This window comes from Hakea prostrata, chromosome 6 (genome assembly GCF_041222555.1).
Source record: "Hakea prostrata isolate BN-2017 chromosome 6, UWA_Hpros_2, whole genome shotgun sequence".
In the NCBI taxonomy this organism is placed as follows: domain Eukaryota; kingdom Viridiplantae; phylum Streptophyta; class Magnoliopsida; order Proteales; family Proteaceae; genus Hakea; species Hakea prostrata.
The window spans coordinates 35498776-35519289 of NC_142605.1; the positions used below are offsets into that span (position 1 = coordinate 35498776).

At 37.4% G+C, this 20514-nt stretch overlaps 1 protein-coding gene across 3 annotated transcripts; it reads left to right on the top strand.

The window, feature by feature from the left end:
• The first annotated feature begins 362 nt into the window (after positions 1-362).
• On the top strand, positions 363-9018 carry LOC149013660 (polygalacturonate 4-alpha-galacturonosyltransferase-like). 3 transcript variants are annotated; one of them, XM_089158552.1, is made up of 12 exons: positions 363-639; positions 741-916; positions 3836-3873; positions 3996-4055; positions 4176-4310; positions 4444-4510; positions 4609-4655; positions 4882-5216; positions 5323-5680; positions 5837-6424; positions 6550-7700; positions 7732-9018. In XM_089158552.1, exons 2-11 carry the CDS (start codon positions 766-768, stop codon positions 6820-6822), a joined length of 2052 nt encoding a protein of 683 aa, XP_089014678.1. In that variant the 5' UTR covers positions 363-639; positions 741-765; the 3' UTR covers positions 6823-7700; positions 7732-9018. The 3 variants fall into 3 exon arrangements, with proteins under 3 accessions (XP_089014678.1, XP_089014677.1, XP_089014679.1); XM_089158551.1 differs by having other exon boundaries at positions 363-916; XM_089158553.1 differs by having other exon boundaries at positions 363-916; positions 3839-3873.
• The last annotated feature ends 11496 nt before the right edge of the window (positions 9019-20514 follow it).

Below are 20514 nucleotides of genomic sequence, written 5' to 3' on the forward strand. Positions count from 1 at the left end.
CTTTCCAACCATAAAATACAGGAAGACCATATGGTATTGGTGTGAATCATACTTTGTGCTTTCTGTCAAAGATGATTCGGACTCCTGACCCTGGTCATTGGAACCTCGTTCTCCCTCAGCAACAATGAAAACATAATTATGATATTAATTTTCGTTATATATATTTTTTAGAGTATTGATATTCGGTATAATTTAAGTATATGTAACATCGTATCGGAAACGACCCGCTACAACATAATAAAATAGCGCTGAAATCCGATTCAGCGACCACGAAACGCTTTTACCAGATTCTTGAACTCGTCACCGACATAATTAAGGTTTATATATTTCCTGTTAATTAACTTTTACACCAAAAGCAAAAAACGAAGCACTGGTATCGTCTTCTCTCTCCCTCAGTTAGCTTGAGAGCATGAGAATCAGAGACTTCATCTACACATTGCTTCGAATCATTAGCAGTTCGCTGCTTACTGCGACTGAAAGTTGAAAGTGCTTCTCATCAATCGTTCTCGAACGGTTTGGTTGAACTTACTGTCATTTTGGATGGATGTTTCCGTTTTCTATCCCTAATTTCGTTTGACATTCTTTTATCCCTTTTTCTCTTCTTGATTGACATGAAGATGAGCGATTCTAAGCTCTGAGGTTGGAATAAGCAGAGATCTGTGCTTCATTTCACTGCCATTCACTTTGTTTCTGTTTTTAGTTAGTCTTGTAATGACAATTGCCTTTTACTGCCGGAAAAGGTAGTTTTGATCTGATCAAGTAACCATGGCTTTGAAACGGGGATACTCTGGTGCTGGTCTTCACAAGAATAGAAGCAGTTGGTGTCGTGCACCTGTCGTAATTCTTCTCTTATTTGCGGTTTTCGTGCCCTTTCTGTTCCTCCTCGGACGGGGTAACCACACAGCTACCGAAAACGGTTAGTTTCCTCTGTACTTGTGTTCTGCACTTTCATCTTCTTAATTTGGTGTAGGTTGGATGTAGTTTTCATCCATCTGTGATGAGGCTACAATATCTGTTACTTTTCTGGCTTGCTTAAATTCGTTCTATGAATCTCTCTGCATTCTCTCAGGAACAAACAAGGAAAAACCAGAATACTATTTTTTCATGTAGAGAACGAGAAAAAGGTGTTACGTGTCTGTTGAGTTACCTTGACTTGACAGCTCCTTACAGAAGCAATAAGGATCCATAAATAAGAGCGGATCCCTTGTTTTTCTATTATAGTCATGAATGTGTAGTGAGTTCTATACTCTTAGGCTAGTGATGTTAGTGTACTTGAATTTCAGCAATTTTGCTACCGTTCTGTTTACACAAATACGAATATTTTCAAGACTGGAAGTTAACTTTCAAATCTTTATACTGAATAGTTGGGACCAGCCACCTGAATCGTGTTATATCATTCCACTCTATGTAGGGCAACCTCTTCTGTTGAATCATCAGTTGGTGATTCGTGAGGATTCGTATCAGTGTCAGCTTTTGCATTCCTTTCAAAAGCTATAGCTATCATTGTTTTTTCTGTTTCATAGAACTGAATATAATCTTTTGAATGAGTTCTCTGGAAGTTCTTTTTTGGAGACAAGTAGAAAGAAAAATGAGCTTCGCATTTTCAAGGGGCAAGCGGGATTAGGGTTGACAAATAGCTTAAGGGATGACACCTTCTGATTGAAGACACGATTGTGGTGTCAATATACATGATATACATAGCTTTTCACATTTAACTAGGGTGACATCTTTAGAATTGGTAATGTCTGAATAGTGGTGCTTGAAATGTACTTTTATTGTGGATAACTTGAAATTCCAGTGGTGGTTTGTGTAAGTGGCCCTAGTTGTAAATTTTGGAAAAATAAAAAATTAGTCAATTTACAAGGAATTTTAACTTTTGGCAAAATTTTTACTTGTTTTGGTTGTTTTGACCATTGTCCATATTTAAAAGCAGTACTTTGACAAAATTTCAGGCTTTAGCCCCCTTTGCCTTGAAGCTCCCAAATGCTAGAAGACCTCAATTTTGTTGGTAAATCCTTTTTTTTTTGGGATGAATAAATAATTATTTTAGTGGTAAGTCCTTTATTTTGCTGCTGATACAAGGTTCAGTGGTCAAGTGTTAAATGTCCACCTGACATTTAGTGAATTTATAGTATCATTTGGTTAAGATTTTTCTAAATTCCAATTTAGTATTTATGGACTTTGAGATATTCTTCAGGCAAACAATAACATAGCCATCATAAGTTATAAAGTCCGAACCCCAACAATCACTTTGGAGGTATTGTTCCCAATTCAATAATTCTAACACGGGTCCATATGAGTACTTATACACCGTGGTTCAATGGATCCACTATCATTATAAAGCTCTTACAGTTTGGTTGCTAATCATTTGTTGAATTGTTAGTTGTTGTTTCATTTTGCCCTACTGTTAATCCTAAAGGCCCTAATTAGGTTTCTCTCTTATTTTATGTTGATTTGTATAGGATTTTACTAGTAGGGTCTTAAGTGGGAATTTTATATGGACATCTATGTCATGCCTTTAGTTCCTTTTACTGGTGACTTGGTTCTGACAGCTCGTTCTCTTTTTTCTCCCTTAAATCTCTTCCTCTCTCCTCTCTTTTCCACTTGACTGGTTCCAGAGTCTGGGCTTGTCACAGGGTATCAGAGCTGTAACCAGTACTTGCCATCCCTTGATATTTGCTTTGCGAATCCTGATAATTTTGTCAGAGTTATGATGATGATGACGACTAAGCAGAAGAGTAAAATGTATCTGAAAACCTTATTCACTGGGGAAGTAGGGGTTTGTTGAACCTGTTAGTTGCTGATCAAAGATTTTGGTTTGCTGCTTCTAGCTGATCAAGCACTATGCCAATTGTACATATGCTGAAGGTTTCTGCTGTGAAATCTTTTCAGCCTTATGAGGATAACATGGATGCTATTCCATCTCCTCCTGACCCTCCTGACCCTCAGTTCCTTGAACACACAGAGAATAGAATCCTAATTAGATCTCTTGCGAGGTACACCACAAAGTGGTAAGCGTGAAGAGAGGCCAAGATGAGAGGATGCCTAACGGCTGACTGACTTCAAATTGGACCAACCAGGTACACTGACTATTCTGTGAACTTGCAGATCTGGGACAAGAAAACATTTGTCTCAAGACCTGTTGACCCATTATGAACGAGAATTGACTTATGCTGGATTTTTGCCTCTTTTTTTTTTTTTAAAATGAATAATTTTTTCTGTTGTTTTTCTGGTTTCTTTTTCTAGTGAATTGACTAGAACTGTTGGAATTGACTAGTTGGATTGCTTGGTACTAATGATATGCTTGCTACTCAGTTATTCCCTCAGGGTGTGGGAGAGAGGGATGATCTTAAAATAGATTAATTCTCGCATTTGCTGTCATTTGAAATCTATTTGATTATTCCTTACCTGGAAAAAAATGGGAGTTTTAGGGGTTGTATGGCAATGTTTCTGTTTCGTTTCTCTGTTTTTAGGTAACAACTTTTTTTTTTTTTTTTTATTTTTTTTTTTTTTTTGCATTTTCATTTTATTGTTTCACTGTCTCTGGGTGCTGAAAGCATGTATGATTACACTCCCCCGGCGGGAGGGGGGGGGAACGCGTTTTTGTAACCATAAAAAGGAAAAAAAAATGAAACAGGGAAGAAACTTTGATTTTTTAGGGTTTCAAAATTGGAGGTTATGTTTTGTGTCAAAAAGACAACAATGCCCCTCTATCTTTTCAAGAGAAGCATTTTTTGTTTTTTATGGGGTGAGAAACTGTGCCAAAGCGCCTTTTGTCCCTACCTGTGCTTTTTTGTGGTATTTGAACTGATGGGAATTCTATTTATCTAATCAGCAGATATAAACAGAACCCAAAATGGTGCCGACAAACAGGTAGCTCTGTTTTGATCATTTTTCTCTTTTTATTGTTTGTATTTTAGATTGCAATAAGAGTTCCCATTCCCAATTGCTCCTTTTGTTTTCTAAATCATGAAATTGTGGTTGAGTGGTTGTAGAATATAGATTGGCGAGAACGACTGGCAATGCAACATTTAAAACCCATTTTCTCGAAGGAGGCAAGTGAAATTATGCCATTTCTAACCAAGTTTGTTTAGGGGATACATTTTCTCTTGGCACCCTTTTAGTAATTATAGTTTTTAAATGAGGGTCTGATCCTAACTAAATAAAAGCGACAGGTCATTGACGCTATCAAAGAAAGCATGGAGGATATGGGACCATGGAGCCTTGATTTTGTAAGGAAAAACCCTTTATCTTCATGGAAAGTTGTGGGGTTGGAGAAATCTGACCAGAATACTGCTACTTATACAGAGGTAAATGACAGTTAGGCTTAGATATTTCCCCCCCTTTTTTCTGCGTTGGTTGCATATATTGAGTCTCTTATTGGATAACCAAGTCAATTACAGCTTTTGATACTTCCCTGTGATTTTGTGGTTGTCTTTGAAGCCACACCAAATCGTTACAAACATAGAACGAAAAACTTCTCACACCAAACCACAAATTGTTGCTACAGGTAGTTATTTGTATATTGGGGAACATTTGCCTTTCTTGGCTCAATTGGTGTTTCCTCTATCTACATGATGTTATAGAGTGAAACTTTTCTTGATGCAGGAGATGATGCTCAACTTCTTGATACACCCGAAAAACTAGCCCGAAGGGTAAGTATCTGTTTTGCAGTATCACTGGCTGTGTTTTTTTCTTTATTTTTTTTGTCTGATTTTCCTCTATGGCTGGAGAAATGAGTAGTAAATACTGATTCTTGGAGTATACAAATTTCTCCAGTCTATTTTTTGGTAATGCAAATTTTTTGAGTGGCTTAGGGCTAAATTGTTGTTCTATTAGTTTTCTGCATTTGTATTTTTATTAGTTCAACCTTTAATGCAGCGATTAAGAGAAAAGAAGCATGAGAAACGGGCAGATGAGTTGGTTCGCCAAGATGCTGGAGCAGTTGTTAAGCTAGAAAATGCTGCCATTGAACACTCAAAAGCTGTAGACTCCTCAGTTTTGGGCAAGTACAGCATATGGAGGCGAGAGAATGAGAATGAAAACTCTGATTCAACCGTACGCTTGATGCGAGATCAAATCATTATGGCAAAGGTTTTTGCAGGCATTGCGAAAATGAAGAACAAGCTTGACCTTCACCAGGAGCTTTTGTCTAGGATCAAAGAAAGCCAACGTGCCCTTGGAGAGGCCAATGCTGATGCAGATCTTAGCCGAAGGTATTGAAAGTTTCAATGTTCAATCTATTTTAAAATGGTAATTTGTATTTGTGGTTGTAATAATTCCTGTCCTCTGTGTTCTGTTCATTTCATTCTTTATTTCTAGTGCACCTGAGAAAATCAGAGGTATGGGTAAAGTCCTGTCTAATGTACGAGAACAACTCTACGACTGCAAGTTGGTATCCCAGAAGTTGAGGGCAATGCTTCAATCAGCTGATGAACAGGTGCGGAGCTTGAAAAAGCAGAGCACGTTTCTGAGCCAACTAGCGGCAAAGACAGTTCCGAGTGCTATCCACTGCCTTTCAGTGCGTTTAACCATAGGTTACCACCTCCTTCCACTTGAGAAGAGGAAGTTCCCAAGAAGTGAAAATTTAGAAAATCCAAATCTTTACCACTATGCTCTTTTCTCTGACAATGTCCTGGCTGCATCAGTTGTTGTCAACTCAACCATCATGAATGCAAAGGTGAAGTAATTGAATATTTCTTAGAATGAGTTATAGTTGGCAAGAGTTCTGCTTTTATGTTAGGATATAAAATACTTCCATGACATATGGTTTCTTTATCAAAGCTACCAACACTTGTTTCCATTATTAAATGAATATTTTTTTAATGGATTTCAGGAACCTGAGAAGCATGTGTTCCATCTGGTGACAGATAAGCTGAATTATGGAGCCATGAATATGTGGTTCCTGTTGAACCCACCTGGAAAAGCCACCATCCATGTTGAAAATGTTGATGACTTTAAATGGTTGAACTCGTCCTATTGTCCAGTTCTCCGTCAACTTGAGTCTGCTGCTATGAAAGAGTACTATTTCAAGGCAGCTCATCCAACTACTATCTCAGCTAGTTCATCAAATCTAAAATACAGGAATCCAAAATATCTCTCAATGCTTAACCACTTGAGATTCTATCTACCACAAGTTTATCCCAAGTTGGATAAGATCCTCTTTCTTGATGACGACATTGTTGTCCAGAAAGACTTGGCTGGGTTGTGGTCAGTGGATCTCCATGGAAAAGTAAATGGAGCAGTAGAAACCTGTGGTCCAAGCTTTCACCGCTTTGACAAGTATCTTAATTTCTCTAACCCCCATATTGCTAGGAATTTTGATCCTAATGCATGTGGATGGGCATATGGGATGAATATTTTTGACCTGAAGGAATGGAAAAAGAGGGATATAACTGGGATCTACCACAAGTGGCAGAATATGGTGAGTTTTCCTGACAATTGAATCACTTGTGTTTTTATTGATTTGTTACCAAATGTTTACTCCTAAATGGCCGCATCCTTGTGCATGCATAGTTTTACAACTCTTTTTTTTTTTGTTTGAATTAGAATGAAAACAGGGAGTTGTGGAAGCTTGGGACATTGCCCCCAGGCTTGATTACATTCTATCGGCTGATACATCCACTGAACAAATCATGGCATGTGCTTGGGCTGGGGTATAACCCTAGCGTTGCTCGAGGAGATATTGAGAATGCAGCGGTTATCCACTATAATGGGAACATGAAGCCGTGGCTAGAGCTGGCGATGACCAAGTATAGATCATACTGGGTAAAGTATATCAAGTATGACCACCCCTACATGCGCAGTTGCAACCTAGAATGATCAGTGGTGTATGTCTTAGCAATCATTGCTCAACTAGATAAGGTACTATCTCTTGCCCAAACGAAAGATCTGTAGGATCAAATGCATGAAGAAGAGCATGTCTGCCATCCATCTCCATGCTGCACATAGGTGTTTACCTTTTCCCACATTGGTTATTCTTGGTTATTCTTCTAATGTTTTAATTCACATTTAATTCATTTCCTAATGGAAGAAATTGATATCGTTTCTGTGTAGCTCTATTATCCTTTCCTGTTCAGTCCATTAGGTAGCATCTCCGGGCCAAAAATGAGTAATAATCCAAATTCCAAGGATCTAAATGATTTGGCTTGGTTTATCTTTCTGGTTGATTCTCAATCGTTCATACTGCTTGATTAGGTGATAAAATGAAAATATATGGTATTGTATTGGTATCCTTTTGAGGGGAAAGACATCCAATTCAACCTGTTTGGGTTGTTTTATATTGGATATGATATCTGTTGACCCTTTGATTGACCTACTGATAGGAACCTTGAGCTGGAAGCCTATCTTGAGAATGGTCTGGTTTTAGGATTCAGTTTGGACACAGTAGCTATGAATCAGTCTTGAACCGTGTATTCTAGGTTCTTGAAAGGTATTGTTGTAAATTCGTGTTTACTTTTTTTTTTTTTTGTAATCAAACTTTCTTTAAGAGACACGGGCAGAAGGGGAAACTGAACATAACCTTTGTAACCACTCTGAGGAACATTGCCAATAATTTGGGCCCTGAACTGAGTAGACCTTCCGTGCTAGATGATCTGCTGCACAGTTGGATAGTCTAGAAACATAAATGGGTCTAAACCCCATAAATGTACTGTCTATAAATATTTTTAATTACAGGTAATATAAAAATAGGGGATAAGGCTGTCTCTGTAAATAAAAATAGGGGATAAGGCTGTCTCTGATAAGTAACTCACCAGCAGCTGAGAGTTGGTCTCTATCACCAGTTCACCACATATTCGAAACCATTAGCCATAATTTCTAACATCCCTGCTCGCATTGCTTTTGCCTCCCCTTAAACCACAATATATAGTGTTATTTGCATTCGAATTGGATTTGGGTTCAAACATAAATTCTCACGTTGGAAGAAGAAAGTATGTGAAGTCCTATTTGGTTTGGTTTCAATTAATTGCTCTGTTTTTTCACTTCGGGTTCAAATCATCAATCTGAATTGTCCCGATTATGATGGTTTTGCTCCTATGGTTTCATTTAAATGATTTTACCACTGATTTGTGTCGGTTCATCACTTTCTGTATGGATAGAATTATAGAAAATCTTACCGTTCGTATACCAGAAAGGCTCTCATCTCATTTGCGAGGGAACCAACAAAGAATTAAGAACACTAAAACAGATTTACAAGTCTCCCTAAAGGGCCCAAGGGAACAAACTATAAGAATGACAACATATTGTTAATCTTCTTCATTTGTGGATGATGTGGCTTCTTTCTTCAGAGAGATTATTAACTCCTAAGTCATAACCCATCCCTTAAAATAACTGGCATCATGGCACAGCACGCACTGGGCTTTATTTAAGTAAGGACAGTGATCCATGGGATGAGTTCCTTGTTTCTTGTCCATAGAAACACAAGTGGAAATACCCATGCATGCAGCATCGGTGGAAGACAACTACTCATTGCTCTGCCCTTTCGCTTTCTATCTCATAACTTTAGATATGATGGACGCATGATCAAGTCTTTTTAACCTATTTTGTATTATGTTGATCTTGTCCACTGAGTGGAGCTTCATCTGCAGTTGGTTTGTGTGTGTGTGTGGGGTTTGTGCTTTGAATTCCTGATGTTTGTATGTTTTATTACCAAATCGACCGATAAGCTAAAAGTCCCAGCTTGTCGGATTCAAAGTTCACGTAGTCATGGGTTCGACTCTTTCCGGTGGTATATCATATATGTAATAGCCTTACCCCTTAATGTAAAGATACCCATTCAAATAAAACTCCGGTGAACGGGTGCTGGTTGATAGATCCACCCTCTTTTATCGTGAACATTGTTTCTGTTTTGGGTAGGAGGTTTTTCATGTTCATTTTGAGTAAAATTTTATATCTTTAACCTCGAGGGGTGGTTCAGTTGGCAAAAGACCAACGCTTCTACATAGGAGGTTAGAGTTGGAATCCTCTCAGGACCAGGGCTGAAGCTCCTCTCTCTATTAATTATATAAAAGCTCTCCTGTGGATTTAATCGTGGTGCGCGCAAGCTGGTTTTGATGAACCTCAAATAAAAAAAAAAAAAAAAAAAAAAAGGCCTGTACTCCACCATGATTAAAGGAAAAGAATGGTTTTCGAAATAGAAAATAATCAATATTTGGGAATTCGTATTTTGTTATTGGTTCATTGGAAATTTATTACTACGAAAAATACCTCTTCAGCTCAGTTGACCATAATATGAGACCTTTCCTGTCTAGTCAGTCTGACCTCTGTCTCGTCCGTTTAGAAATTCAAATTCTTACCATCTTGAGCTCTTCTGGCTGTAATGTTATAGAGAGAGATGACAATTTTAGAATTTGAAACCAATTCAAGAAAGAGTATCCAGAAAAATTCTTCATTTTCTCTATAAAAACAACCTCCTCTCCTTTCGATTCCATTTCGTATCTCCTTTCTCTACTCTCAATCTTAATTTCGGTGTTTTTTTTTTGGTTCTCCAATGGCAATGAGGATGAGCATCAGACAAGTTTTTTTCTCCTCCCTTCTCCTTTCTCAATTATCTCTTTATCTGCCTACCCCCACTCACCACCCTCATCATCGCCATTAACATCGTTACGAGGAGTTACACAGGAAAGCATGGCCATTTGCAGATTGCCGTTAACACATGGACTTAGTGAAGATGTTACAGTCGCAGTGAAAAGTGTTACCTCAAATTGCAGAAACTGATGATTGACAACTTTGAATTGGTGGCCATCCTTCAAGTGCAACTACGGCCAAATGTTCATGGGGATTGGCTGGTATTCTTAATTTGGTATGCTTCTTTTTCTTTTCTTCTTCTCCCTTTCCTCACTTTTTATTGTTGGATTTGTTCTTATAAGAAATACAATCTGAATTGTTTTCCTGATTCATGATTGTTTTCGGCTTTGCTGGATTTGGATAACAAAATTCTCAAAAATGCTATAATATCCTTTTCAAAAGTAATAAATACTCCGAAACTTACTCTGCTAATACCATTCCATTCCCTGCCATCCTGACTCTTATGTAAGTGAGAGATAGGGAAACCTTAATGAAGCATGAGTTGAAGCTCAGGTCATTCTTATGTTCTTAATGGTGGGTTTTGTAACGCTCTGAGCATTGTAGGTTGGTGAAGAAGTGGCTCTCTATTGGGATGAAAGGCTGCAACTGCTGTTTTTCTTTGTGCTTAGTTGCCACCTGGATCTCTCCCTCCCCCTACTGCAACCACCCTGCCTTTTGCTCTTTTTCTTCCTCGTCCTTCTGAGTAGACATTGATCATAACCGTGTAGTTGACATTGATCATAAATTCCAAAGTTGCCACAATCCCAATCTTTGGGGGGTTCTGGATCCTCTCTAGGGAGGATATCGCTCATAAAGTGTCCAATGAACCCTTAGAGAATGCCACATGTCTGATTCAAATCTTGTTTTTTTTTTTGGTTTGCCAACCCCGGTTTCAAGTCTTTGCCTTGTCTGATTCCAATCTAAAGGCTATGATAAACATTTTTTTTAACCCAACTTGAAACCTACATTATTGTGGAACTTAACTAATATTGCCAAACTTGATTTAGTTTCCAAGTTTTCCTCCACTTTTCAAATTGTTTGTCGTTTCATCTTCTTCACCCTGCTTCTTGTCTCTACAGGCTTAGTCTTCATCTTCTCCATTAGATCTGAACACTTTCTAAATCTATTTGGATTTATGTGTTCATTTTTTTTTTCTTCCTACAATAAGGCTTTGTTTAACTTCTTCTTCTTCTTCTTGTTCCTTTCTTTAAAAAAAAAGATTGTGGAAGACATTGAACAACAGTTTTTTTCAACGTTGTTGTTTTCTTTTTTGCTTTTGATTTAAATCACTTCTTTTTTGCTAGAATTTTTTTGGAAGAAGCGGCTCTGAGATTTCAACGTCATCGTCTTCTTCTTCATTGAGTTTTATTTATACTCCAGTGAAAGAGAAATGATTAATTTGAACGTAGTTTTCTTCTTCTTTTTTCTTTTCTTCGGTTGAGTTTTATTTGGAGAGTGAAAGGAAACTTGGATATTAAATCGGGTTTGGGGATATTAGTCGGGTTTTACAGTAGTGTGAGTTTCAAGTTGGGTAAAAAAGAGAGTTGTTTTGTCATAGTCTTTAGATTATAATCGAACATGTGGCATTCTCTGAGGGCTCACTGGGCACTCTATTGAAGATATCCTCCCTCCAAACCCGCAGGAGGGGAGGGGGAGGTTCAGGTGGGCGAATAATAACAAAGAATACAAAAATTGCAGCCTTTCATCTCAGCAAAAGGCTACTTCTTCACCAACTTGCAATGCTCTACTCGTTACAAAATTAAAATTCCACCCACTAGTTAGAACATAGAAATTGAAAAACCATTTTCCCACAGCTTCAACTCATCCTCAGTCAGGGTTTCCAGGTCTCTTACTTTGATAGCTCGCCAATTGGGATGACAGGGAATGGAATGGTGGCAAGCAGCACGAGTAGGTTTCCAAGTATATATATTACTCTCCTTAGGTCCTCTGGGCTGAGACGAAATGGATGCCTTGTATGGTTTTCCGTGTTTGACTTGATGCTTATATGGAGAAGCATTGAAAGAAAGGGCGTATCGAAAGTTAGAGCAAAAATATTTGGTGCACATCTTCGTTAGTTGTATTTGGACTCAATGAATGATGCCTTGTATGCTTACATGGTTTGGCTTGGATTATGTCTAAATTGTTGTGCATGGATGCATTAAAACTGTTCAACCCGAGTCATTAACTTGCTCTTCTATTTTACTACATTTTCTCAAAACAAATTAAGGCTATCGAGACCTTGAAATCGCAATAATAAGTATTCTAACTAAAAAAAACAATTGCTGAAGCAACCTAACAGAGTAATGAGCAGTGATGGGTCATAGTTTCACGCCAAGGCTCCAACAATTCTATGTATGCAAATCTAAAATCTGAATGCCATAACTAGTAGGCAAGAAACAACTCCAAACTCCTCATATATAAACACGTAAATATGAACCACCTCTTCCAAATGAGTGCTAATGTCATTATCACAAACGTTGGGTTTATATTTCTCAATTAACCAATAAACCTTGATGCGTGGCTATTGAATGTATTCATGGTAAGTTTTTTTGTTGGTAATTAGAAAAGGGGATGCAGTAGCGGCGACCTAGCGTCCTCCCCACTACGCACTACCAACGCAAGCATTGGCCTCGTCAGCGGAGCCTCACCGGAGGCCTAGTATTGTCCACAGTAGCCGGTAGCACTCATGCTTAGGTCAAAAAGCACATAACTGTCCAATTCAAGAAACAGAAGAGTAGAGGAGATTCAAACCTGGGACATGAGGCTTACCAAACCACTTGGGAATGACTTGTCCAATAAATGTATTCATGGTAAGGTTGCCACATGGGTACCCGTACCCAGCATGATATTTGACCAGAGGTTGCTCGAAAATTTTCTTAATAACCTTCCAAGGTAGGTTAGCTTAGATATGTAGGTTTTGATCAATTTTACTTGAATGCTCAGGTACGAGTGTATGATCCCCTTCATATAGATAAATGCTTCATGTAAGATTAGAAAAGTTGACAAAAAGATGTTTTCTTTATTTAGTGACACATTTAATGCTACCAGCTTAAGCTAATGCAAGGAGTTGTAAATTAATTTTGACTATTTCTCATTTAACATACAAATGGAATTGAAAATTTTACTTTTGTTACCCCTTCACAATTACTCCAGTGAGCCCCAAATTCCCTCCACCACTTTGTCTAGTCTTCTATATATGTATGAAAATAGAGAGAGATATGACAAAAATGTGTCTTGCTCGGTAAAGTGTAGAATATATATATAAGTGATTAGCTGATGTACTTTATTGTTTATTTTAGAATTCTACAATGAAGGCAGGTGTATCATGTATGCATACAATGATACAAGATACATACTTTGTTTTCTTAAATTGTTGAACAAAATGAAGAAGATCGAAATGATTCCTAATGATTCTCTCTTTTCCTTCCTTTCCTTCCCTCACTCATTCTCAAACTGTCTAGCGTCAAATTGAAAAAAAAAAGCTGCTCTGATAACTGATAAGAGACTAGTCACCTTTTCATGAGGTGTGATGGGATGCCCATCCGATCTTTTTCCTCTCTGGTATTTGAACAAGTACCCTTTTATGCGCAGTTGAAGGCTTTAAGCCTTTTATGAGACCAATGCCATGGCACATCTCTCCTTCCATCGAAAGCAAAGATCAAACTTAGATTATCTCTGCTCCCCACCATCACCTTCCACCCGGCCTCTTCTTCTCACTTCTCCTCCTCACCATCATCAGTCGTCTCTTTCTGGTACGGCTTTCTGAGACAAAGACCACAAAGTCTTGCTTTACTTTTGTCTTTCTGAGAGTCCAAACTACTGCAACTTGGTTAAAGATTGTTTTAAGATCCGAGCTTGTTGGGTATATCAGTGTATCTAAATTGTTTCAAAGAAGGGAAGGAGAGTGGGTAACAGTTCTGTATAATCTATAATGCTGATGGATATTTTTTTGGGTTCCTAGCAAGTTTGTTTCTTCCTTCGATTCATGTCTTTCACCAACTCAAATCTAGTGGAAAACTGAATTACTTTTTGAGTTAAACAGACATTTTTTGTCGTGGAGCCTTTTTTTACCTTATCTGTTTGGATCACCTGCTTACAAAAGTGACCCTTGTCGGATTATGTTTCGGATCTCCATTAACAAAGATCAACTGCAACTCACAGGTCTTCGGGCCACGTTTCACATTTTGGTTGGTTTTCTAAGAATATTTGCCTCTACTTACCATGTTTGATCGAAGCTCCATCTCCCTTCCTTATCTGTCTGGGTTTATAGTTTTATTACGGTTTCTGAATAATTATTGTAACGAAGGCAGAGATACCCTTGCTTGATAAAGGACAAAGGAGGAGAGTACAGTAGACAAGAAAGAGAAAGATGAACGACAAAAGAAAAGCTACTGACACTGCTCCCCTACAAGCTAGAATCTAAATTCCCATCTCTAGTAGATCTTTAACTGTTGTTGACAACTTGACACAAATGGGAAAGACAGTAGGTCAAAAGAGGTGATGAACAAACAAGTATCAAATAGGTTCACGAGTACATCGACCAACATATGTTACTGTTAGTTCTCTTTAGGTGTACAGAGACCTGTACCCTGCGAGTTTTTAGTTAGAGATTTGATGTGGTTGTCCGTTGTCCTCTAGAGATTCATACAAAAAGGAAATCCAAGTCATGTTGAGATTATTTACCAATATATATATATATGATTTAATTGGATTGACTAATAATACATGAGGAACTACCTACCTCTGACCTCCTCTTATCTAAAACATATTCTTATCTGCTCATTCACATTCTAAGTTTGGATAACATTGGGCTTTCCACTTTTGCATGTACAATTCCACCTCCTTAAGCTCTCATATTCAACAACTTATCACTAATCCTACAACTTACTCATCAGAGCCACTCCACCAATCTCACATTCTGATCTCATTATGGATACAATGGACTCGATACATTTTTCTTATTAATCCGTTGTCTCATATGAAATCAGTGCCGGAAGTCTCATCTCACATCCACAAAGTAGTAACTGACTACACCACTGATAATGCAGGTCATGGTGGTATAGCCCGGGATCACACATGCCATATACTTTTCTCTTTCGGCCAAGTTGTAGGCATCCAAGAATCTATTATCACAAAAACTGTCTATTCGAAGAGCTCTCCTCTGGGCAACATACTTTCACCTACCATGCATACTCATTGAGAGTGATAACCAAGCCATGGTGAGACTGCTAGATCACCCTTCCTAGCCTACTCCAGGAAGATATCCCTTCTTATATGCGATATTCGGCAATTAGTTTCGACCTTCATGGAAATAGTATTCCTCCATATTCATAGAGAATGAAACTTTGCAGCTGATATACTTGCAAAGACTGCGACAAAGACTCAAGAGTCCTTTTTGTATCTTGAAATCCTACTCCCATTTTTGTATTGGGCTCTCCTTCTAGACTCTCTCTTGTAACATCCCTCGTGGATTTGACCCTCTTAAATAAATGATAGTGATTTTCTTATTCCAAAAAATTAAGAAAAAAAACTTATAATTCAAAAGAAGGGACCTCCTTCTTGAAGGAAATATACCCGTGATAATTTCTCTCTTTGATATATACTTTTTGCCACCGAGTTAATGATTGTACCTTTTAGTGTAATCCCCAATAACAAATCTGCTTCATAACCATCATCAATGAATGTTCTTTTATGTTCAAGCCAAACTATTCATACACAGAATTTGTGTTGTCCGGCCCCCAAGAAGGCCACTCCACCATTCAAAAGCAGCAGCATTATTCTTGATCTGGAAGTTAATAATATATAAATAGCCCACATTACAAACAGGCCCTCACCATTTATGTGTGTTTTGGTGTTAAATTACCAAGTTTTGAGCGTTCAAGGTCATGGTCAGATGTTTGACCCACAGATAAATCAGGCTTCAAAAAGACTGGTTCTAGTTAAACCTTTAATTCATCTGTGATTAGTGAAGTATTGTCATTCATAATTTAGATAGTCAAGTTGATATGTCGGTCATCTTAGGGATCATCATTAAAATCAAGGGAAATTAAGTTTGACAAGGCTGCAATGACGTTATTTTTTTTTTCTTTCTAAGAGATTAAGAGGTGAAAATTTTGGGAAGCAGCAAAGTTTAAAGGAGTAAGAATGTTAATCAGTGCAGATAACAGTGCATGTTATTAAGATGACTGCCAAGATTATAAAGAAGAAAGTAAGTCTTCGTGACATTAACAGGTGATAATGAGATGGGTTAGAATCTACTGATTGGTTATGGCTCAATTGTTTAGAATGAGGATCGATCCATCACAGCTTGTGCAGATTAATGCTTCTAAAATTGTAATAGGGTCTGAAAAATAGTGAGAAAAAAGGAGAGTTCATCAGTTATAATGGATAATAGCAGAGTTACACTATTAAATCTGAAGAACTACAAATACAGGCATGTTGGAAATATATGTACCCACCAAGGAAAGTGTTGATTGCAACTGCAGTGTGTTGTCTCCACTCTTGAAAACAGCATATGGGATTCACTTTATCAAAAAAACATTCACATTTCCAGCGCAATATATGCTGGTCCTATCTATTATTGTTCTATAAAGACTGTCAGATTAAAGGAGTTTTTCACTTTCCATTTGTTTTAAATCATTCTTATCAATGGATGCATATATGTTTCCTCTTCTTTTCAATTTCGTTTTTGCAGGTTGAAGAAAAAGCTGTAACATAAAATGTAAGTTTTTCTGTGAACCATATGGTGTAATTAAAGCATACCTTCATGTAATTCTGTATCTACAAGCAGGCCATAATTAAAGATCAAATATCAAATCAAGGGGCTTGATTATTAATTTGACTGGAGTTTTTCAATTCATAGGTTAGGTAATCAAGTCATCTAGGTATCTAACGCACTATAGATCACAGGTCCACATGAATAGGTCCCAAAGTGCCTTAAAAACAACCTGAGTCCTATAGTCTTTATCTTCCACTATATAGGCTATTATAAAGTGAAAACTTGAAGCTTTTTTATTTCTTCAATAAAGAAGTTGAAGCTTCACTCACTGAAAGATTCATTGATCCACAGATTTCAAACCGTAGAATTAAAGAATGGAGGTAATGGAAACCAAAAGGAGGAGAGGCTACAAAGGACAGATGAAACAACTCTTCAATGTCTACCAGAAACTCCATTATGTTCAACCATTTATAATCAAAATTAAGAGAAAATAATAACTACCCAGATCATCTCACTTTCCTCTAAATCTTTGCTAATGCAGCTCATGTTCCCACCTGAACTGCAAACAAGAAAATATATAAAGATCACAAAGGTCATTTGGCTGAAACCCATAGAGACAAATGGATATATTGTGTAGTGAATATGCATTTCACGTGCATACCCCACCATTGATACTTAGACCCAAACCTGAAAGCAACTCTTATATATAAGTGCTAGGAAGACGATGAAGTGAAAAAGACACTGAAAGGAACCATTACACTATTAGTGATGCTCTCTTCCTTCCTATGGACCCTATTGGTTCTGTTGATGTTGATAGTGCCCAATAGTAATAACAAAACTAAATATTGGATATCTGGGTTCTTATTTTTTTCCCCTTTTATTTTAAGATAATCTACACTTATTTTGATCTTTTATTATTCTGTCCAGTCTCTTGGAGTAGTTTAGATAAGGAAACCCTAATTTCAAGTTGGTAGCAGCACCAACGGACGTGAAAGGCTTGGCATGGAAAAAGGCATGCAACACACACTCCCTGGCTGTTGTTTTGTGTTCTCTCTCTCTCTCTCTCTCTCTCTCTCTCATGACTGAGTGTGATCCACCTAGGAATCCTCGATATCATGATCTAAGGAACTGTACCTTTTATCTTCCGCAGTATCATCTCTTATGATATCCTAGTATAAGACAGAAAGCTATAATACATTCTTGCATGAAAGCCAAGAAAAATGTATTAATGCATGGAACAGATCTCTTAACTTAATTAAAGGATTAGTGTTCGATAACTACATTAATCTAAAAGAGTCTGTTAGTTAACTACATCTACATCTCTCCTGATGGAGCTCTCTCTTCTGAAATTTGTACTTCTTGGTATATTATATGTTTTACCAAACACCGACGGCTCCACTCCTCCTCCTTACTTCCATTTTTTTTTCCTCCACCTTTCCTTACTAATTATAGACACCATTTTAGATTTAGTTCACCATCAAATAAGAAAGTGAGACAAATCATAGGAGAGGTTTTTGTTTATTATATTCTAACCATCACAGTCTGAGATTTGAAGAGGGCTATATGTAGATCCTTTGTAAATCTCTTGAAAGAAAAAGGAAAAAAGAAAAAACACAACATTGGACGGTTCTTGCTTGGCTTCCCTAATCGAATATCATATAGAAAATTGCAATAAATAGTTAGCATCAATCCAATCATGGGTTACACTAAATATGTTTAAGAATATATCATTTGCTATATATTCTCCTAACCCCACCTCAACCAATGACTTTAATCATATTTATTTGATCCTCTTTGATCTTTTTATTATTTAATCATTGTCTTTACTTACATGGGTCTCTAAAAGAGGCACTTATTTTAAAGATAGTTTGTTTGGCTAAGTCCAGAGTGGGAGAGGAAATCAAAGGAGAATCTTCTGGATTTGGAATAGCTTCTTCTCCAGGGTGATCAGGGTTGTACTCTTTCACCTTTCACATCCTCACTTAGTTCATGAGAGTTTAGACTACTCTTAGGTTGACAAAGCTTCACCCAACCAGCTGAAACCTGAATCCAGAACTGGAGGAGAAAGATCCAATCCTTCAATCTTGAATGCTATTCTAAGTACCATTTTTCATATTCTTATAGTATCCAATATATTAGTGATGCTATAATCACACCAATTCACTTGAACACACTTCAATTTTAGCCTCTAGAACATAAAAAAATGGCCATTTGGAGATGGGGTTTTTGTCTACTGCTTCTAAAATTTGTCTGTAATGATCCTTTTTGTTGAAGTGCAATCAGAAAGCTCCACTGTCCCAGCTTTTAGTCTGGAACCACTGAACCAGCATTTATGTATCTATATGTTCTGCTTTTGAATATCAACAAACGCAGGTTTTTAACTAGCCTGAATAGAAATCGTTCACTGAAAAAACCTTATCGATCCTTACCAAATGGTTTACTGCCAAAAGGAGGACCACAACAGAAAGCAAAAGTTATTTGAAAGTTCTTTGTGGAAAAGAAAATTGGGGTTAAAGCTATACTATGCATGCTCCTCTCTTGACTTTCAGTAGAGGGAGCCTCATGTACCTTTCTTTTTTTGGGACAGAATAATAATAATAATAAAAAAATTATGGAAAAGAAGAAGAAAAATAAAGGTGTAAATTTGTAATCCAAATTTGTCACTGTGCATTCCATAAACAGTTTAAAATGTAAAACAACATTTCACCCTCATAAAAGTGGTCAAGATCCTCCCAGTTTTTAAGTGTGATTTAATATACACACTTGAAGACCATTAACTTTTAAGCTTGAATGATCGCATTTAAAATAACTCATTTGGCATGATAAAGTAATTTTTTTTACTGTATATTCTTGCATATGTAAATGTCATAGTAGTCGTGAAATTAGTTATCTTAATGTTCATATCTTTTTCGTATGCAGATACACTTGGTTGTCACCATTTAAGATTAGATTATATAAAACAAAGAATAAATTTGTCTGCAATATGAGAAAAGGCTTCCCCTTATTATATAAATGAGAAAGACAAATTTCGTATATTGACAAACTAAGGGTAACCCAAATTGTGATCATCAATACCAACCCATATCTAGAATATCACTCCTGCTACTGTCATTGAATTAATTACTACGAGTTCAGACCATTATGGATGATGAGGGTAAATGTTGTTTGTGCCAGCAACTTCTGGGATCCAAAAGTTAAGATACCCAGATTCCACCTGAGAAGATAGAGACATTTATATGAGTTTGGATTTCAATAAAAGTAAAACATGAAATGAAATGAAATGACCAGAAATTTTTTTGATATCTCTAATGTCCCACAATATATGCTTGGGAGGCATGGTACACCCTCGAACTAGAACTAGCCTCCCGATCAAAGTTTCCTATGACTTTTCACTGGGACCATTGAAGTTTAGGACTATTGCTTGGATATTGGTATTATGACGCGACTTGAGCTAAAAGTTATAAGTCTGGATCACCTCCCCAGCAGAGAATACAAAACAAAAGAGTTGGCGAGATTAGCTAAAGAAGATGGAAAGAGGAACAACACAGAAAGTAGAGAAAGCAGTTATCCATGGAATCAGGAGGGCCTTTACAGTCAGGGTCCTACATACAGAACCCATTCTTGCTTAATACAGCAATTTAGTTCCTTCAACTTCAACTACCAGAAAAGCTAGTCTGTCTTCACTGTTGGAGTAGCTAGGGTTGGCACTGGCCGGGCAATCCCTGATAATTGATCATATCATGAACAAAAAGCCAAATAAATCAGGTTCCACCTGAAAATGTGCACCTGTCTATTTCGGGTCTGGTTATTCCACTTGCTTAGCTGAGACCATTGTCTGCCCAGTTGAGGCCCAACTCCACCGCTCGGGCAAATTCATCCAACCACCATGGGCCCAGCCTCTTTTGTATAAATTCCACACAACACCCCCACCCCCCACCCCCAAAAAAAAAAAAAAAATCTCAGTTCTGCCCTGTTGAAGATCAAGAATCATAGTGATTTTTACTGTGGGCTAACCATGGTTTTCAAAGATCAAAGTATAATTTTCTGTTCTAGGGCTTATCTAAATGTTCCTGAGGATTATGGAAAACAAAAAGTAGACAGACATATTTCTTCTTCTTACTGGAAGAAAGGTCCCCCCCCCCCCCCCCCCCACTGCTTGTAAGAAAGGCTATTTCATTCAATCCCTGTTCTTAACCATTCATTATAAATCACAAGAGAAGAAGAAGAAG